Consider the following 19,718-nt stretch of genomic DNA (forward strand, 5'->3'; position numbering starts at 1 on the left):
ATCCACGCATTGGGAGGTTCGGTTCAGAAGCTACTCGTCTGAAAGAGTATTGAACGGGCCAATTAAGAATGAATTGGCAGCGCAAGCCTGCGCAGGTGAGCGGCATAAGCAATCAACTGAGTATATAAGCTCACCTGGCACCAGCAGACGCTATCCTTTTCGCTTCAGAGACTTTCTGATCAAGTCGATGAGGGTTCCTCCTGCTGTGACCAGCGATTCTGAGCGAACGAGAGCATTCTCCCGGTCCAGAGTGTGTACACGCAGTGGCAGACGGTCGAGCTGGGTTTCTCCCTTGCCTGGCGTTCTTTGGGTCCGGTCCTCCAGAGCGGTGCGTATAAAGTTGCAAACTTCACAGAAAGAGCAACACAGTCGTGCAGCACGTCCTTATCAGGACGGCGCTCCGACTGTGCGTTTCTGGATGCGGTGGTTTCCTGTCCTCGGATGATGGGCGCGGGCACTGCGTTGCATGTCTGGGGGTCCAGCATGTTAATGCGCTGCTCGCGGGCAGTTCATGTCGTCATTGCGATGCCATGACTGTTGCGCAAGATCGCGGTTAGCCTTTGCAAAAGGGCGAACCACCCCAGTTGTCCCCTGCTCTGCAGCGGGCACTCGGGCAGATCTGAGGGTTTCAGCGAGAGATAATCCGTCGCCCACGGGCCCGCGGACCTCCCGCTCCTCTAAGCGCTCCATCCAAGCTTCGGGCGGGGGAAGCGATCCGTCTAACAGATGGTAGCCCTTACGCCCGATGACACCGGAGACCAGATGTCCACCGCGGCATCGGAGGGTGGGCTTTCATTGTCCGATGATGATCCAGACCCGCTCGCCCCCTTCGGGCTGGTGAGCGCTGTCACTACGGATCCTGAAACGGACATGTTAGCCGTGCTTTCCCGGGCTGCTTCGGCCGTGGGTTGGAGATGGTTTATCCCCCAGCTCCGCGGCCGGACCGACTAGAGGGGCGTTCCCTTCTTCCCGGAGGTGCACAGTAGGCTCACGCGGTCTTGTAAAGCACTTTTTTCTGCTCGTGCTGCGTGTTCCTCCACCCTAACCACTCTTGACGGTGAAACAGCCAGGGGGTATGTGGCGATTCCTCAGGTTGAGTGCGCGATGGCGGTAAATCCGCGCGGCGCCTCTTCTTGGCGGGGTCCGCCTCGTCTCCCATCCAAAGCCTGTAAGTTATCTACCTCCCTCGGAGCTAGAGCTTACATAGCTGCGGGCCAGGCTGCTTCCGCCTTGCATGCGATAGCCACCTACCAGCGCTACCAAGCGCAGGCGCTGGCCGAGCTGCACGAGGGTGGGTCCAACCCAGGCTTACGAGCTTCGCACCGCCGCCGACTTAGCTCTTCGGACTACTGAGTCCGCTGCGTGTGCGTTGGGGAGGACGATGTCCACATTAGTGGTCCAGGAGCGCCACCCCTGGCTGATATGCGCAAAGTCGACAAAGTCCGCTTTCTTGACTTCCCCATATCCCCAGCCAGGTTCGGCGACACTGTCTGTGAATTCACCCAGGAATTCAAGACGGTGAGAGAGCAGTTGGTGGGTGATGTCTATCGGCGGTCCGTAGCCCGCTCCGCCCGCCGTGCCATTCATACCTGCTCCTCGCCGAAGGCGCCCGCCTACGAGAGCTGCTCCGCCCCCGCACACGCCTCCGGCGAAGCGAGCGCGTCGGGCACCTCGGAAGCAGGCAGCCCCCCTGCCCAGAACGCCGCTAAGTCCGGCAACGGACCGCGAAGCGCCCCTGGGACAGGCCATCTGGAGAAGAGGGAACTTGCTCTTTGGTCTGCAGCATTAGACCTGATGGACGCGTATTTCCATGTCTCCACTCTCCTCGCCACCGAGTTTCTGCGGTTTGCGTTTGAAGGTCGAGCTTGGCAATACAAAGCCCTCCCCTTCGGGCTCTCTCTGTCTCCGCGGGTCCTCACCAAGCCCGCGGAGGGTGCCTCAGCGCCCCTTCGGCTCGCGGGCATCTGCATACTCAATTTCTTTACGACTGGCTGAATTTTGCCCTCTCTTTGATTATGCACAGAGTTGATTATGCACAGAGACAAAGTGCTCTGGCACTTCCACCTGTGGGGGTTTCAGGTCAACCGAGAAAAGAGCAAACTCGCCCCCGTGCAGAGGATCTCTTCTCTCGGGCTGGAGCTGGACTCGGTCACCATGGCAGCGCGCCTCTCCGGAGAGCGCGCTCAGCTGATGCTGTACTGTCTGAGAGAGCTCGACAGTAAAATAGTGGTCCCACTGAAACTATTTCAGAGGCTCCTGGGGCATATGGCATCCGCAGCCGCTTCATGCCGCTCGGATTATTCTATATGAGACCACTTCAGCACTGGCTTCACGATCGAGTCCCCAGACGCGCATGGCACGCGCGCGCACACCGAGTCTCTGTTACTGCGCTGTGTCGCCGCGCCCTCAGCCCTTGGAGCGACCCCTCGTTCCTACAGGCCTGGGTGTCTCTAGAACAGGCGTCCAGTCTTGTTGTCGTTTCAGCAGACGCTTCCAACACGGGCTGGGGGGCTGTGCGTTGCGGGCATGCGGCTGCGGACCTGTGGAAAGGTACCCAGTTGCATTGGCATATCGCCTGGAGCTGTTGGCAGTGTTCCTCGCTCTCCACCGTTTTTTTCCGGTGTTGGAGCGGCAACACGTGCTGGTCAGGACGGACAGTACGGCGGCGGTGGCGTATATCAGCCGTATAGGGGGTATGCGCTCTCGCCGCATGTCTCAGCTCGCCCGCCGTCTGCTCCTCTGGAGTCATCCGCGGCTGAAATCGCTGCACGCCATTCATATTCAGGCAAGCTCAACCGTGCAGTCGATGCGCTCTCACGGCAGCCTTGCGTCCTGGAGAATGGAGACTCCACCCCGAGTCTGTTCAGCTGATATGGGCGCGATTCGGGGAAGCCCAGATCGATCTGTTGCTTCCCCCGAGATCGCTCATTGCCAGTTGTTCTTTCCCTGACCGAGTGCTCTCGGCACGGATGCACTGGCTTACAGCTGGCCTCGGGGCACGCGCAATACGCGTTTCCCCCAGTGAGCCTGCTCGCGCAGTTACTGTGCAAGGTCAGGGAGGACGAGGAACAGTTTGCTGGTTGCGCCCCTCTGGCTCAACCGGACCTGGATGTCAGAGCTCTCCCTCGCGATAGCCCTCCCCTGGCAGTCCCTTCGAGAGAGCACCTACTCTCTCAGGGACAGGGCACCACCTGGCACCCTCACCGATCTTTGAAGAGATTTTTAGACGCGAGGAAGACTTAGGTAACCTCCGATTGCGGTGGCTAATACCGTCACTCGGGCTAGAGCCCCCTCCCCGAGCGCGCCTATGCCCTGACGTGAAGTCTATTCACTGAATGGTGTGTCTCTCGCTGAGAAGACCCCCGTAATTTGCCAGATCAGCGTTGTGCTTTCTTTACGCCGAGAGAAGTTGGAGAGCAGGCTGTCGCCCTCCACACTCAAGGTTACGTGGCTGCCATCTCCGCTCTCATAACGCGGTGGCTGGCAGCACCGTGGGAACGCATAACCTCATCATCCGGTTCCTCAGGGGCGTTAAGCGAATTAATCCACCCCGCCCCCTCTCATGCCCTCTTAGGATCTCGCCCTCGCTACACAAGCCGCGTCAGATCCCTTCGATCCTCGACTCAGTATATTTCTGTCCCTGAAGACAGCTCTGCTGGTCGCGTTGATATCGATTAGAGGGTCGGGGACCCGGAGGCATTTTTCGGTCAGTGACTCGTGCCTGTAATTGGGCTGGCTTCTCTCACGTTCTGAGACCCCGCCCACGATATGTGCCCAAGGTTCCTACCACTCCGTTTTAATACGAGGTAGTGAGCCTGCAAGCGCTGCCCTCGGAGGAGGCAGACCCAGCCCTTCTTTATTGTCCAGTTCGCGTTTTGCGTATTATCCGGACCGCACTCAGAGTTTAGATCATCTGAGCAGCTCTTCGTCTGTCATAGCGGTCGGCAGCAGGGAAGTGCCGTACCGAAATAAGTTCCCACTAGATTGTGGATGCCTTTCTTTCACTATCAGAGCCGAGATGAGCCGCGTCCCCCGAGAGCGCGTGCGCACTCCACTCGGAGCTTCGCATCCTCTCGAGCGTGCGCACGCGGCGCCCCTCTAACAGACATCTGTAGAGCTGCGGGCTGGGTAACACCCAACACATTTGCAAGGTTTTACAATCTGCGAGTGGAGCCGGTTTCCTCAAGGGTATTAGGTAACCCTTGGTGATTGAGGAAACAATTCGGTAGGGTGTTGAAACACGCTTGCTGCGCCATTTTCCCTAACACGGAGATACGTGCGCCTTTTTATCTGTCAGTAAAGTTCCCCGTCAGGTGAGCCCTGCAGATTCCTCCGTGGCCCCCAGCACTGACTCAGCGGAGGAGTCACTTGCTGGCCCACTACGTTGTAGGTCTGCCCGCTGGTCAGCCCGCGTTTTGGGTAAAGGTGCCTGCTATGCGTGGTCCCCACTAGGCGATCCCATATGCTTATTCAGCCACGGTTAAGTCCCCCCCCCCCTGGGCGGACCCGTGTCTTCCCTCCCCGCTAACCACTCTTTTGCTATGCGTACTCCCCCTTTTTAGGGCTAGTCCATATGTAAATTCTGCCATCCATCCCCCCTTGGGTAACGGATGGCCTCCGCAGCGTCCTCCCTATCGGGATTGCACGCTTCCCAACGTACTGTCGTATTTTTCTAGAATTATCTAGATGCTCACGACTTCCCAAAAAATATATATAAATCCGTAAAACTTCTGTTGAAGTAGGATAAATTAGGGCCAGGGACACGTTGGAGGACCGCGCCCCCCATGATGTGGGTGCGTCACGCTTGCTTGACTATCTCATCATCGGGGGTGTTGGTAAGGTGCAGTCATTATGGCGCTTTCAATGGGCTCCCAATGCGTGGATTTTACAATCAAATCCACTTATAGTGCTGAAGTTCCCCCCGAAGGGGAACGTTCGAGGTTACTAAAGTAACCCTTCGTTCCCCGAGGAGGGGAACGGAAGCACTATACTCCGTCGCCATAATGACTGTCCCTTAGCTGTTGAAAGTCTCTTCAGCTTAAAAAGGATAGCGTCTGCTGGCGCCAGGTGAGCTTATATACTCAGTTGATTGCTTATGCCGCTCACCTGCGCAGGCTTGCGCTGCCAATTCATTCTTAATTGGCCCGTTCAATACTCTTTCAGACGAGTAGCTTCTGAACCGAACCTCCCAATGCGTGGATTTTACAATCAAATCCACTTATAGTGCTTCCGTTCCCCTCCTCGGGGAACGAAGGGTTACTTTAGTAACCTCGAACGTTATCCTCAGAAAAACCTCAAGAATTGTGTTGATTCAGCTCATTATAAATAAGTAGTTTGCAAAGCAAGCAGCAAAAATGTTTTTTGAGCGTATATTAATAACATCATGTTTGCTGTTTGTTCAAACAACTTACTTAAAATGAGCTGAATCAACACAATGCTTGAGGTTTCTTAGACAACTTAATTGTTTTATGTTCAATCCACATACATTGTAAAAACTAATAAGTTAACTTAATTCTTTATGTGGCTCCAACACAAATCAATTACATTTTTTAATAGTGTACACTTTTAAAACCTGCATAGATTTTAATGAGGGAATTAAGCAATCCACAGTTTTTAAAACCTTCCAAATAAATTTAATTTTCTTATTAATATTATTATTTTAAGAAATTATTACAAATAATTTTTTTTTTTTTTTTTTTTTTAGAAAGAATAAATGCGTCGGCACCAATAGCCTAGTGGTACTGTGTGCCAACGTGCTCACGACGACCCGAGTTTGAACTGTACTGTCTTATCATAATAAAGGTAAAAAAAACCTAAAATAATATTATAAAGAAAAGAGTAAATGCAGTAACAGCAACAAGGTGAGAAAAAAATCATCAACTAATGAAAAAAGTTGATGTAAAGACACAACATGGTTTTATCTTGGAAAGAAGGTAAATTCTATTTGAAAAAAATGACATTTCTTTGGATCAGAACAGACCTGAATGTGAAAACGGTGTACAAATATTAAATGCATAAGCAAAATTAACCTCATTTAGCTCTGTTCCAAATCCTAGTGGGCCAAAATAAACCATCACACATGATTGATCTGAAACTTTCTACATAGTGCAGCAGCATTCTTCATTAGGAAAGGTTTTACAGTTATTTTTAATCTTGCACCCTAGGATTTTGAACAGAGCTAATAGCTCTCTAAAATGAGCTTCAGTAAGATCAGCATTTAATAAGCTACAGCACAGGCAACTTGTCACCTCATTACTTTGGTTAAGCCTGTGTATGTGTGTGATCAAACATTAACTGTTTCGAAAGATTGCTATTCACTTAATATCTGGCAGGTTTAACCAAAGTCAGGGAAGTGTGACAAGATGTGACTACAAATTAAATGGAGTTCAGATTCCCCAATCCACCCCAATAACCACAAAAGCAGTTGACTTTCTGCTAATGTTCTAGCTCTCCGAAGGCAGCAGCTTATGGCTATTAACCCTCTATTGCGCAACACTGACTTAAATCAGTCAACGCTTTTCCATCAGGTGTAAGATGTCAATAAAGGATTGTTAGTAAAAGGGTTTAAACCAGTGGTTCTAAAACTGGTACATGTACAACAAGTGGTATGCAGGCTTCCTTCTAGTGGTACGCGGAGGAATCGCTAAATAATTCAAGTAAAAAAATGAACACACTTTTAACCCTTTGACGCGTAAGATAACAACAATGTGATCAGGAAACTGATTTTAATAGGATAAACTTTTTAATTTATTTTCATTTTTCTAATGTTTGTTATGTATTCTATCATTTGAGGTTATTTTCCTTCCCATACTTGTAATGGTTGTTAAGGGCGTATCTCGTATTTTTACATCCCAATGTTGACAGGTATAGTTTAATCACTTGCTTCCTTGACACACATAGCCTACTCTAATGAGCAGTAAGCAGATCTAATTTAATTGAAATATGTAAATCCAATTCATATATTTAAAATACAAGTTAACGTTTAAATTTCAAAGACATAAAAATAAGACATATATACATGCAACATATATTTCCAAATTTATTAAAAAGAGTTAAATATGTATATTATGACATATGGTATAACCTATATTTATGAGGTTCACGAAACATTTGCAGGTTTTGATGAATAGGCTACTTTATGATTATACTTTACATTTAAGTACAGCAGTTTTCTTTTAACTTTATAAGAACACAGTGCTATTTTAAATAACTTTTAAAATCACATTTTAATTTAAACGTTGACATTTAATTTATTAATTTTTTTAACTGTAAGTGTGTTATTGTTCAAACTATTTATTATGTTTAAATGGCTGACAATAATAAATATTCATAATAAGTTATAATCTGTAGTTTTGTAGTAAGCTGTAGTCGCTTAATTGGGCCTACTATATATTCCAATACCAGTCATTATGGTGGTACTTGGACAGACATTTTTTTCTGAGGTGGTACTTGGTGAAATGAGAACCACTGCTATAGACAATTCTATAGAATACAAAAAACATGTTTTATAGAATTATTCGTTATGTGTTGTCTTAGACCAGACTCATGGCCGAGAGTATGACCATTGTTATTATTTATGATTATACTTTACATTTAAGTACTTTTAAGTACATTTACTTTTTAAGAACAGTGCCATTTTAGTTAACTTTTAAAATCCCATTTTAATTTACTTGTGAATCCAGATTCCACAACTATTATGGATCAGCTGTGATCGCCGCTGCCGGTTATCAGTGTCACTCATCGTTGATCAGCACCAGAGCATTAGAGCCAATCGCAGCCTATTCTGTTGAGCATGTGACCAATCATAGGAGTTAAAAAACTTGCGCGACAACACTCAGAAAGCAAGTTGGGTTTAATATTTACATTTGTTCACTTGCTATAAATGCTCATGTTGTTTTCAATCCAAAAGAGTGATGATAGTCATAACCGAATCGAACCGTCAGACCAGTGTAGGTTCACACCTCTAATAACATCTTATGGAATCCTGCAGAGAACATGTTAATGGATGAGCTAAAGTATTCAACACTTATTATAATGGAGGTATGAAGCAGAGTAAATCTGAGAACTGTTGAAGCGAAACAAGAGCCCAGAAGCAACTGCTGATGAGAGATGAACACGATGCGAAGCGGCCCGGCACGAAAGCAGTGGAGCTTTTATTATTTCAATCCATTTCACTATCGTTAAAATTGCTTATTTTTTTTCAGGATTCGAACATTAAACCATTTAAAACATTTGGGAAAATGTAAGTATATAAAGCAGCAAAATATAAAACACAGTTCTTGTGTTTTTAGATATTTTAATAAAACAATTGTACCTATTGTGCCTTTGTTGTTTTATTTTACATTATTTAAAAGAAACTTGTGCTCACAAAAGCTGTTTGTTAAATAAAAAAAAAACAGTAAAAATGTGAATTATTACTACAATATAATTTAGTTTTGTCTTTCAATGCTTTAAAATGTCATTTATTCATGTGACGGCAGAACTGAAGTTCAGAAGTTTATCATTGTTACTCCAGTCATGGTCATCGTTGACCAATAGAGCTCAAAAGCTCTTTCATTCATGACTGCCAATACAATAAGATGGCAAAACATGCCTTTTTGGTAGCCAATCTTTGCTTCAGGAAGTCAGCATTAAAGGAATAGTTCCTGTTAATATACTCACCCACAGGTCATCCAAGATGTAGAGTACTTTTTTCTACAGTAGAATATTAAAGAAGCAAAATTTGAGCTAAATCCGTGGTCCTTGGTAATCATTTGATAGCAGTAAACGGTGATTGATCCAAATTAATGGCTACTGATGACACACTAAGGTCTTGTAAAGCGAAACGATCGGTCCATGTAAGAGACTGAACATTATTTAGAATAGCATTAGCCTCAATCCACAGTCTGGTCAAACAGATATCAGCGCACGGGCGACTGTAGTTTGATAATAGTTTGGTCGCTTTTGATGATGAAAGCATGAGAGCCGGTGATGTAATCACCAATATCAGCTAACTGCGTCACCCAACCTCCTGTTCAAACACACTCTCTTAATTTTGTCATCATAAGCAACAGGACTATAGTCGAACTACATGCACTAATATCTGATTATAAAAAGAGAGCTTTTTGGATGATTCAGTCACAAATTAAACATTTTTGTATTTCACTGCTCTTTGTAACTTTGATGTGTACTTCATACACGTGAAAAAAAACTATTTTATTTCTTTATGATTTTAAATTTTAGAATAGTGACTGATTTTTTTCATAGAACAGCAATAATAAAAACAAATATTTTTATTTTAAATGAAGAAAATAAACGTTTATTTTACTTGTGATATGGAACATCCTCACTTTATAATATGCATCTAGACTAAATAATTTATTTTTATTTATGTGTATATAAAAAGGCAGAGCAGCTTATTTAATATCGGCAGTTGGACCAAGTCTGTGCACTGTGCCTTGAACACATAACTTCCCTCCTGGCAAATATATTTCAACCCACCCTTTTCTTCAGCACACCCTGTGGAAAACAGCCCCACGGCTTATGACTTGTCAATTTCTAAGAACGAAGGTCCCAGGAGGTCTGACATATTTCTTGTCAACTTAAAATTGCATAACCCAACAATCTTAACAGACAAAATGAGTGTATGGTATGACATAGTTTTCATAATGCATGCGATAGAGCAGTAGTTCTCAACCACGTTCCTTGAGAACCACCAGCACTACACATTTTGCATGTCTCCTTTGTCTGCCACACCCTTTTCAGATCTTGCGATCTCTGCTAAAGAGCTGATGACCTAAATCAGGTGTGATTGGTTAAGGAGACAGAAAATTTGCAGTGCTGGTGGACGTTCCTCCATGAAACGTGGTTAAGAAACACTGCAATAGAGGGTTAATATAACTGCACATTGCTTTGATAGCTACAACCTCATGTTAATTACGTTTACATGGACATCAGTAATCAAATTATTTGCCTTAATCTGAATAAAACATTAATATTATTAAGGTGTTTAAATGAGTTGCTTTTTGAATGTTCCTTTATAATGTGCTCAGCCTGACGTTTTGTCCATTCACACACATTTTAAGTATCACATGATCTCTTTCAACAAAATCACATGACCTTTTTTAATGCGCATGCTGGAGTTTGTGCGGTAAAAGTGTTTCAATTGCAGTTTATGCGCATCTTTTTTTATCGAATAAAAAGTTTATCCTGCCCAGTTAAGTGCATAAGTTTTTTATGCGCATTTTCAAAATTTATGCGCATTATGGCGTTTCCATCAACTTTTTTTTTAAGCGCATTTGCAAAATGTGCATAAAATAGGTGGATGGAAACATAGCTATTGTTTTGTTTGTGTGCCATAGATTTTTGTATTTTAGATTATTGTATTTTATTCATATATATTTATTTTTTAGTTGAATACAACTGATTTTATTTTTTTATTTTCTCATTTTACTATTTGAAAGCGGTGATTGGTATGATCTTAGAGCAGCACAATAATGCATTTTCAGTTTAGAATGCATGCAGTTTCATTTATGCATTTATCTTGACATTTAGGAACATATTTTTGTTTTTAAAGGACATTTACTTTTTTGCTATTTACCTGTTAAAAAAAAAATCCTTTGATTATTGATAGAGCCATAAAAACTTTTCTTTATTTATTTAATGATTAAATAATATACTCTGTGTTAGGTCTTAGTTCAATTGATTTAGTGCAATCATTTTAATATGTTTTAATAAACATTGAATAGTCTGACCCTCAGCTTGTAGTAAATTAGTTTTTTGGCCCTCTGTGATATTTGACTTTGACATCCTTGCTTTAGTCGGATAAAGGTAATCAGAAATCGCTCTTTACATGGTAGACTCTTAATTAGAGTATTGTCTTAATCGTATTTAAATCATATTATTGGTGTCCATGTAAACATATTCAGTGACAACTAAATAATTGGGAGGGACTGAGGGATGAATAGGACTTGCCTATAGTGCCACTATAAGCAAGCAATGGCTGTTTGAGAAAAGCACATGAGAGAACACTGAGAAAACGCTTTTGCAAAACTGTTTGTTAGTGCTGTTAGTCAAAAAAAATTCTTAGTAAAATTAGGTTGTTTTTAAAATGAACAAAATAACCTGCCACTGGGGTAAGCAAAGCAATCTTGTTTTTTTTTTTTTTTTTTTTGCTTAACTCACTGGCAATGTTTTCGCTTGTCTAGAAAGTGCTTCTTGATTTAATTTTTAAAACGTATTTGGACTAGAAAGACAAAAACACTAAGCAAGAAAGGCTTTTTTGCAGTGCAAATGTTTATAGAGGCGCAGAGCTGCTTTAATGCTGAATTCATTGTTTTCTCATTAATGAAAGCCTGAGCATGGAGGAACTCTTTCTGAGGCCTGTGCATTGCAAAGCGCGCTGTCAGTCAGGAGAAGCTCAGCGATCGATGCAGCAAAAGGGGCAGCAGAATCTAGAGGTTACCTGAGGGACCAGTTCTCTTGGGTTTGTGGGAAAAGTGTTCACCTGGATTTGGTGGAGGCGCCACGTCTTGGCCCTGTCTAGCTTGGATGGGATCATATTCTTTTCCATCATAGTTGGCATCAAAGAATTTTTTAAACCACTGGACGAATTCAAAGTTGTCTTGGAATTTTCCTTTCACTAATCTTTCCACAGGAATTATCTGGATGACAAGGAAAAGAGGAAAAGAAAGGTAAGGTGTCTTATTTATGTTAAAATATTTTCTGCTCTAGCAGGAATTTCATAGCATACATTAGATTTATTTGATAAATGATAAACAACAATAGACACATTGATATTTTCAGATGATCTGGCCGTATGAACATACGTGGACAAATAGCTTTTAACACTAATTTCTATTAGTTACGACAGTCATTATATATAATGCTCAAGAAATTAGTCAGTCAATTAGTCAAATTATACAAATATGGCTACTGAAAATGTGCGAGTGATCTAAAGTGCTGTCGCACCTTAATGCGGTAATGCGTGACAAGCACAACATGGTCTAACACAAGAAAGACATGACCAGCAGGGGGCAGTTATATAACATAGTGAACATACTGAACTGATACTGTAGTAGCCAGAGGCACATAAGCAGAAGCAGAGAGGTGTGACGCTCCGCTAAGCATTCTTCCATGGTCTTACGAACCGCCCAAAGCAATCGCTCTGTAGCATTACGCTCACGCTCGCCGGTAAACCAATATAGCTCAGATTAGCGCCGACATAAAATTTCTGTATTAGGCAAATTTTTATTTTTTTTTTAACTAAAAAATCTTAAATAACTGCCTAAAACTAAAGCACATTGATAAAATAAGTTCCTGTTTCATCTCTCTAGTACTTTATTTCTTTTACTACAGTTTTTTAAAATAATAATTGAATAGGAGTAAGTGAACAACTGTGATTTTTCCAATCATATGTTATATGTAAAAAAACGAGCGTTCTTAGTAGCCATATCTGTAACTTGAGTAATTTGTTAATTTATAATATTTTATATATATATATATATATATATATATATATATATATATATATATATATATATATATATATATACATGTATATATATATATATATATATATATATATATATATATATATATATATATATATATATATATATATATATATAAATACAACAGTTCTGTCTGGTTCTTGAATTTGATTGGCTGATAGTCGTGCGATATTCTGCAAATAACAGCACTTGTCCAGCCTCATCACCCTTCACCCTTGCGTATTTCTCCACCCACATACAGGACAAACAGAAGACACTCTACAGTTTAACAAATACTGCTGCTGTTGGACAACATAATGTACTTTTGAGCCTTTTTAGGAGAGAATGTAGTTGTTTGGATTGCAACTATGCAGTTTGTTTATAAGGATAGTGTCTATTTTGAAATAGTCTTTGAGCAAAAACGGCTAACGAGGTTCATCCACAAGATGGCGACAGAGACCACATAATAAGCCCTAAGCGAAAAACTGCGTAATTTCAGGGTGCTTTCACACCTACACTTTTGTTTCGGAACGTATCTCGTTTGCCCAGTTAGCGGGGTTCGTTTGGCATATGTGAACAGGGCAATTGCACTTTGTTCCGCGCCAAAGTAATCGCTCTGAGATCGCTTGAATGAGGTAGTCTCGGCTCGATTGCAACAAACCCTGGAGCGGTTTGATTGCAGTGAGAAAGCGATCCGATCCGAGCGCGGTTATATCACAGTGTTTTATGGATATGTAATAGGCTTACGGCTATATGAAGAGAGAATTATGAGTAGGGCGGGAAGATTTGCAGGTCTCTGGATGCCCGCAAACGAGTGATGATCTCCCGATAATCTTGCGTCTCCCTCCCGGTCCTCAAATAGGCATCGTCGCGCACCCTTCTCACCCCTCCCCACCGCGTCTCTCCTCAGACACGTCGCGCGCACCCTGTCAATCACCACCAAACCACCACCTCTCCTGACAGCTGAGCGGGACGCTGCAAAATAAACCCTGACACTCTGACCAATGTAACGAGTTTACTCGCACGTGACTTGTTTTAGCTCTTTTGGTCTGATTAGAAACTTTGCAGTGTGAAAGAGAACCGCTCCAAGAGCAAAGAGCCACAATGTAACAATTGTAATCTGTTTTGGAACAACTGAATCGATTTACAGGTGTGAAAGCCCCCTTAAACTACAGCTGATCAAATCATTATTAAACAGGTAAATGACTTTGTAAGTCGATCTCTCTCTTTTGCATGTTGTAGTGCTGAATTTATACTATTTAGGGCGTACTCACACTATATACAGTTGCCTTGAACCAGGCCAAAGCACGCTTGTCCCCCTCCCGTCTTCTCCGACGGCCCGCACTCACATTACATTCGGGCCTGGACACGCTTACATCATCGATGATGCGCTATTCAGTCAGCACTTTCGCTCAGCACAGTGTAGATTTCTTTAGTCATATTGTTTAAGACGTTTGATAGGCAGTGACACACAGTCAAATATTTTGCTGAACAGATCACTCAATTTTGATGCTCATAAACAATCAAAAAGTCCTCGTGCTGCAGAAATTGAAGGTTTGCTGAAGTCGCAGCTGTCGTACAGTGAGGGGTTTTCATCTTTAATAATCTACGACAGTTTGTGTTCATTGAAGAGTAAGAATGCTTAATAAATCCATATGAAACAGTCCCTTAAAAGTCACGTCTTGCTTTCTGTTTCGTGCTCAGGCGCGTTTTGCACTCACACTAAAAACGTCCCACTCCAAACTCCAAGTGAACAGCGCTCTGGCACACCTCTTCCAACCGGGCCAGGTCCAGCCATGTGAACCATGCCTGAGCCCGATTCAGAGCACTCACACTTCTCAAACGATCCAGGAAACGGGCCTGGGCATGGTTTGGAGAGCATAGTGTGAGTCTGCCCTTTTACTATATTGTCATCACTTTAGATATTACGCTAGGGAATCATTCAAATACTAGCTCTAAAGTGACGTTGGTAAATGAGCAATGGTTTCTGCTGTTCTGACATCACCATATCATTTGGATATTTCTTAAGATGAAAGTTATGTAAAAAACACTCATCTATACAAGAGAACTGTGTAGATCAGAAGTTAAAATTACAAGCAAAAATTATCCTATGTTAAATTATACATTTAAAATTGATCTTTTACATTTTTAACTCAGATATTTTAATTTTGTTCTTATTTTTATGCAATCTGTCATTGTAGCTGTTTGTTAAGTAGATTAAAATTAAGTAGATTATAGATTTTATTATTTCTGTTTCCTTGTAACTTAACATGCAATTTATAATATTTTTATAATATTTTATTATAACCATGTATTATATAATATTTATATTATAGATCTAGTTTATATAATTTATTTCATTGTTATTTTTTATCAGTAGTAGTAGGAGGAGGAGAATTGTTGCTTTGGCAATAAGCTGAAGGAAATCATTTTCTTCTTTTTTTGAGTAAATGTTAAATTTCAAGTTTTTAAAAGGTAATCTTATTATTATTATTCATTATAATTCACTTAATCATTTCACTAGTGCACTTCATTAATGTTATTCAGGCCCATAGCCTAGAAAGGTCCAGTATTTGTCCCATACATTAGCTCATTTGTCCTATTTTGACAGTTAGGCCATCATAAATTATCAAAATAACCCATCGAAAAAGGCTTTGAGACCTAAAGTGAGACCTGCAAGTAAAGTCAACGTTCACTGTGTAGGTTGTTAAATAGACATTTTACAAGTAACTTGGGCATTATTCTTGAAAGAAAAAATGACCAATAAAATGTTGTGAAGCACCATAGGCAGCCCATAATAAAGTTACTTGTAGTACTTATTAGGCTATTGTTGTTATCCATGAATTATCAAATGTACTTTTTGCAAGAGATGCTATAAAAATCGTAAAGCTCTACGCTATTAATTTTTTATTATTCAAATGGGCAAAAAATTCAGACTGGGGAAAGTTAAATTTGCTGGCCAGTTTGTTATTTGTCTAATAACTGACAATAGGCAAAAGTTTTTAATTTAAAATTTTAACAGATTTCTATTTTAACCCCCCAGTGTTGATGTAATAAATGTGTATTTTAAATATAAGTAGCCTATTTTTCATATTTCTTTATTCTAAATATTTAGAAAATGTTTTCATTACATCAAGAAGTGTGACCATCTGACAAACTAATCTAGCAAAAAAAAAAGTGCCTAAAATGTCACTAAAATGCAGTATTTAAACTTCATAATTGAAAAGAAAATGACTTGAATAACTGCAAAAAGTCCACCAGGCTGGCTACAGGCTTGTTCTTTGAATATACTGTAAATAAAATGCTATTTGAACTTAAAGAAGTTGTGAGATGTACTGTAAATAAAAACAAATGTTTAAAAGTCACTAACTTTATCGACGTTCATCCTCTTAAAAGCTGCCTGGAGTACTTTGAAGTTGTGTATAAACTCATGTTCCAGCTTTGCCTGAAATTTCACTTTCTTTAAAAGAATACACCCAGGGAACAACATCTCCATGAACTGACAATAAGCCGCCCCTGAAGACAAACAACAGAAGATAACAGTGGTCAACACAGCTCTTACATTACACAATAAAAAAGGAGAAAAACATCTTTAATCAACATATATGCAAGTGATTGGTTTACCTAATTAGTGTTTAGTGATAAAGAATGCAAAGTAAATGCTTCAGTTTGACTGACTGCACTTAATGCACGCACTCAGTACATGTTACCTTTCAACATGACAGATTAAACTTACAGTGGTGCTACTGTAGATGATCTACAGTGGAGCAGGAATAAAAATATGTAGTGCTGTTCATGAGATCAAAGGCAGAATGACTTCATGAAATCAGGCAGTTGGACCCACCTGAACATAACTGCTCTATTTTGGTGTAGGTGAGCTGAAGGGAATCGTTCACCCATGCCAACATGTCATGTCGGCTCAGGTTCTCAATTGTTACTGATGTCGAGTATACATTCACTGCCATCTCCTAGAAAGACGAACAAAATAAAACAAAGTCAACATGGATATAAATGCACTTGAACATTCTGCCATTGTTTGCTCACCATCCCTTCCTATAAGACTTCCAATTCATTTTCACAACAAAACAATCTAAGATTTCTATCATCAATCAAATTCAGCGATCTCATGTTCTTGTTTAACGGCATCATCAACTGCCAAAGTTCTGTTCCAAAACTCAAGGCCGCAAGAACTGAGGATGCTTAAAGGTTCCCCGATGTGTTCTTGATATGGAGGACGTCTTGAGCTCTAGAAGTCCCAGAAGTCATTTGCGACTGAATGAAGGAGGTGGAAGTGCAGCATTTTATATAGATTTGTTATTAAAGTTTAGAGATATGACTTATTTATCTATGATGATGCAGTGGTGCAGTAAGTAGTGTTGTTGCCTCACAGCAAGAAGGTCGCTGGTTCGAGCCTCGGCTGGGTCAGTTGGCATTTCTGTGTGGAGTTGCATGTTCTCCCTGTGTTCACGTGGGTTTCCTCTGGGTGCTCTGGTTTAGAAGTCTGCATTCCCGACCAGATTTCTTGCGCCGCGGGAATAAATTTCCAAATAAAGCTCAGGAGCGGTCGGTAACTGGTGTAATTTTGAACGGAAGCAGGCGGTCTAACAATATCGCTCCCGACTCCCAAGTGAGCAATGCACGTATGTATGTGTGTGAATTTAGCTTGTTTTTTGCTCTGTGTGTGTGTGTGTGTGTGTGTGTGTGTGTGAATGAGAGAGAGCGTGATGTTGTCTGTGTGTGTGTCACTTGCTTGGTGCTTATGTGTGTGTGTGTTTATACAAACAGTTTGTTATAGGCTGTCTGGACTCTATATAGCTGGGTGGTTTTCGGTTTTGTTCTCCCCCCCGCTCATTAGCGGGAACGGGCGAGGTGGGTAGAAAATTGGGTGGGCTGGGCAGCGGGACAACAAATGCTTAATATAAGCAGAAACAGTCGTGTTCGGACTACAACCTGGCAGGAGCGGGATTCAAAATTTAGTCCCGCGCAGATCTCTACTTTGGTTTCCCCCACAGTCTAAAGACATGTGGTACAGGTTAATTGCGTAGACTAAATTGTCCGTAGTGTGTGAGTGCGAATGAGTGTGTGTGGTTGTTTCCCAGAGATGGGTTGCGGCTGGAATTTGTATTAAAATCTGTTTTATTTGTATTGTGCAACATACAGTATATTTCATTATGCACAGAATATATAGCGAAAAGGGAAAACAATAAATCGCTGTATGAATGCTGTCAGGTTTAAATAAATTTCCATTAAAAATGTGTGAAGGTCATGTGACCATCAGGAAGAACCAGGGAAGACCGCAGCATCTCATTTCTCAGAGGACACGTTCTTCCGAGGTGACCTGGTAAGACCGGTCTTTACAAGAACACAAGTCCGTTCTCTGCTTTCTTGGAATTGAAAAAAGCCCATGTCTCTTCACAAAGTTTTAATTAAACTGATCATTTGGATTTTGTTTTAAATCAATTTTGAAGCATTGAAGAATTTTACTGGAAAAACAAAAATCCCTTAGATTTTGTTACAAATATTTTCATTTATGTTACAATTGAATATAAACAAACACCTTAAAGAGACACTCCACTTTTTGAAAATAGGCTTGTTTTGTAAACAGCAACAAAAAATGGCAATCACATATTGCACCTTTTACTCTAGGTTGCCTGTTGGGCATTCACATGTGGGGAGGGAGAAGTGGAGGGAATCATATATGTTTTTTTGATTTATACCAATCAAAAAATTATATTTAATCAGGTGACTACAGTATGTCATGTGACGGAAATTAAATGTACTCTAAGCACTGTTGTGCAATATGACAATACATGTCATCTGGAATGTAGGACCAGAAGCCCATACTGAGTGTCACTATTCATGTGTTAAAACTAAATCTAAATGTGTGAATAGGTGAATAAATGTTACAAGATGAAAATTAGTCTTCTGAACTCAATTATAACCAATAATTATGACAACATGCCTGACTTGACGTGTATTTAATTGGTTATGCCTCACATGGGTGAGTGGGCTTGACAAACCACCGGCAAAAAACACTCTTTCATCTCTCTGACACTTTAACTTACACTTGCACTAGTTTTACCCATTTGCACCAGACACTTTCTAACAATGACTCTATATCTCTAAAAATAATTGTGCATTTATGAAGTGTGCTTCACACAGGTAAGTGGGCTTGACAAACCACCTGTAAAAACATCTCTCTATAAAAAAAAAACACTCCCACCTCCTTACTTGTGTGTGAATGAGTGTGTTTGGATGTTTCCCAGAGATGGGTTGCAGCTGAAAGGGCATCCGCTGTGTAAAACATATGCTGCATAAGCTGTGGCGACCCCTGATTAATAATGGGACTAAGCTGAAAAGAAAATGAATGAATGTGTGTATTGCTTCATCTTGTTGAATCGCTGAATGCCTCCTCAATTGTAAATAGCAAAAGCCTGCTTAATTACTAAACATAAATCTAAAGGCCTTAGGGGCCGATCACACCAAATGTGCTTTTTGCATTGAGAGGCACCTTTTTTGAATGGTTTACTAGCGTCCGCGAGCGTTTTGCACAATGCTTATGTGCTCTGCGCGCATCGTGTGTTGATCATCTGCTGCGCCTCGAGTTTTTGCTGTTACACGCTTAACGCTTCTGTGAGCAGACAGAGTGTACTACGTCACTCTTTACGACTTTTTCATCCTCCAATCAAATGAAAGCTGAGGCGGGGTTTGTGAGAGGCCGTCAGAGGCCGTCTGTTTCGCTCTATGGTTTCGCTACATGTGGAGAGCGTCACATCACCTTTCCAGGTTTGTCGCGAATGTGACATTACCCAGATGGAGGAGCTTGACCAGATGCGCCCCAGCTCAAACCAGTCATGTGGATCGAGTACGCCATTGTTAATATTAGAAGGAAAATAAACATATTTATGCTTTTTTGGACTCACTTTTGACAACGCTTGAACAAAATTTAAGACCTCGTAAAAATGCCATTAAGACTTTTTATCACATTTTATCTTTCTCATAATTGATTTATCAACTTTTAATACTTTTTAAAACCCTGCGGACACCCTGTGTATGAGTCATAAATCTTGAATATTACAATATTATTAAATATTAAAATTATTTTAGTATCAACAGCAACACTATCGCACAATACCCCACTGACAACAAAGAAGGCACTGTGCTGCGCCTCACGTTTTTGCAACGTAAATGCGTTTGGTGTGACCAATAGGTAAATTACATTAATAATAAATTAAATAAATTAAATGT

General features: G+C 41.5%; 1 protein-coding gene across 4 annotated transcripts in view; it reads right to left on the minus strand.

Annotated features, from left to right (window-relative positions):
* Positions 1–19,718, minus strand: part of mapre3a (microtubule-associated protein, RP/EB family, member 3a) — a 33,276-nt gene that overhangs the window by 9,603 nt on the left and 3,955 nt on the right. For 2 of the 4 annotated variants that reach the window (XR_012392755.1, NM_001030127.1), the window contains 3 exon segments: positions 16,315–16,438; positions 15,841–15,986; positions 11,486–11,642 (listed from right to left, as the gene is read on the minus strand). Coding sequence is in view for 2 of the 4 variants with exons in the window: in NM_001030127.1 (NP_001025298.1) it covers positions 11,486–11,642; positions 15,841–15,986; positions 16,315–16,435 (424 nt within the window). In the remaining 2 variants the exon portion in view is untranslated. 4 annotated transcript variants of the gene reach the window in all.

Source organism: Danio rerio, chromosome 17 (genome assembly GCF_049306965.1).
Source record: "Danio rerio strain Tuebingen ecotype United States chromosome 17, GRCz12tu, whole genome shotgun sequence".
Lineage (NCBI taxonomy): Eukaryota > Metazoa > Chordata > Actinopteri > Cypriniformes > Danionidae > Danio > Danio rerio.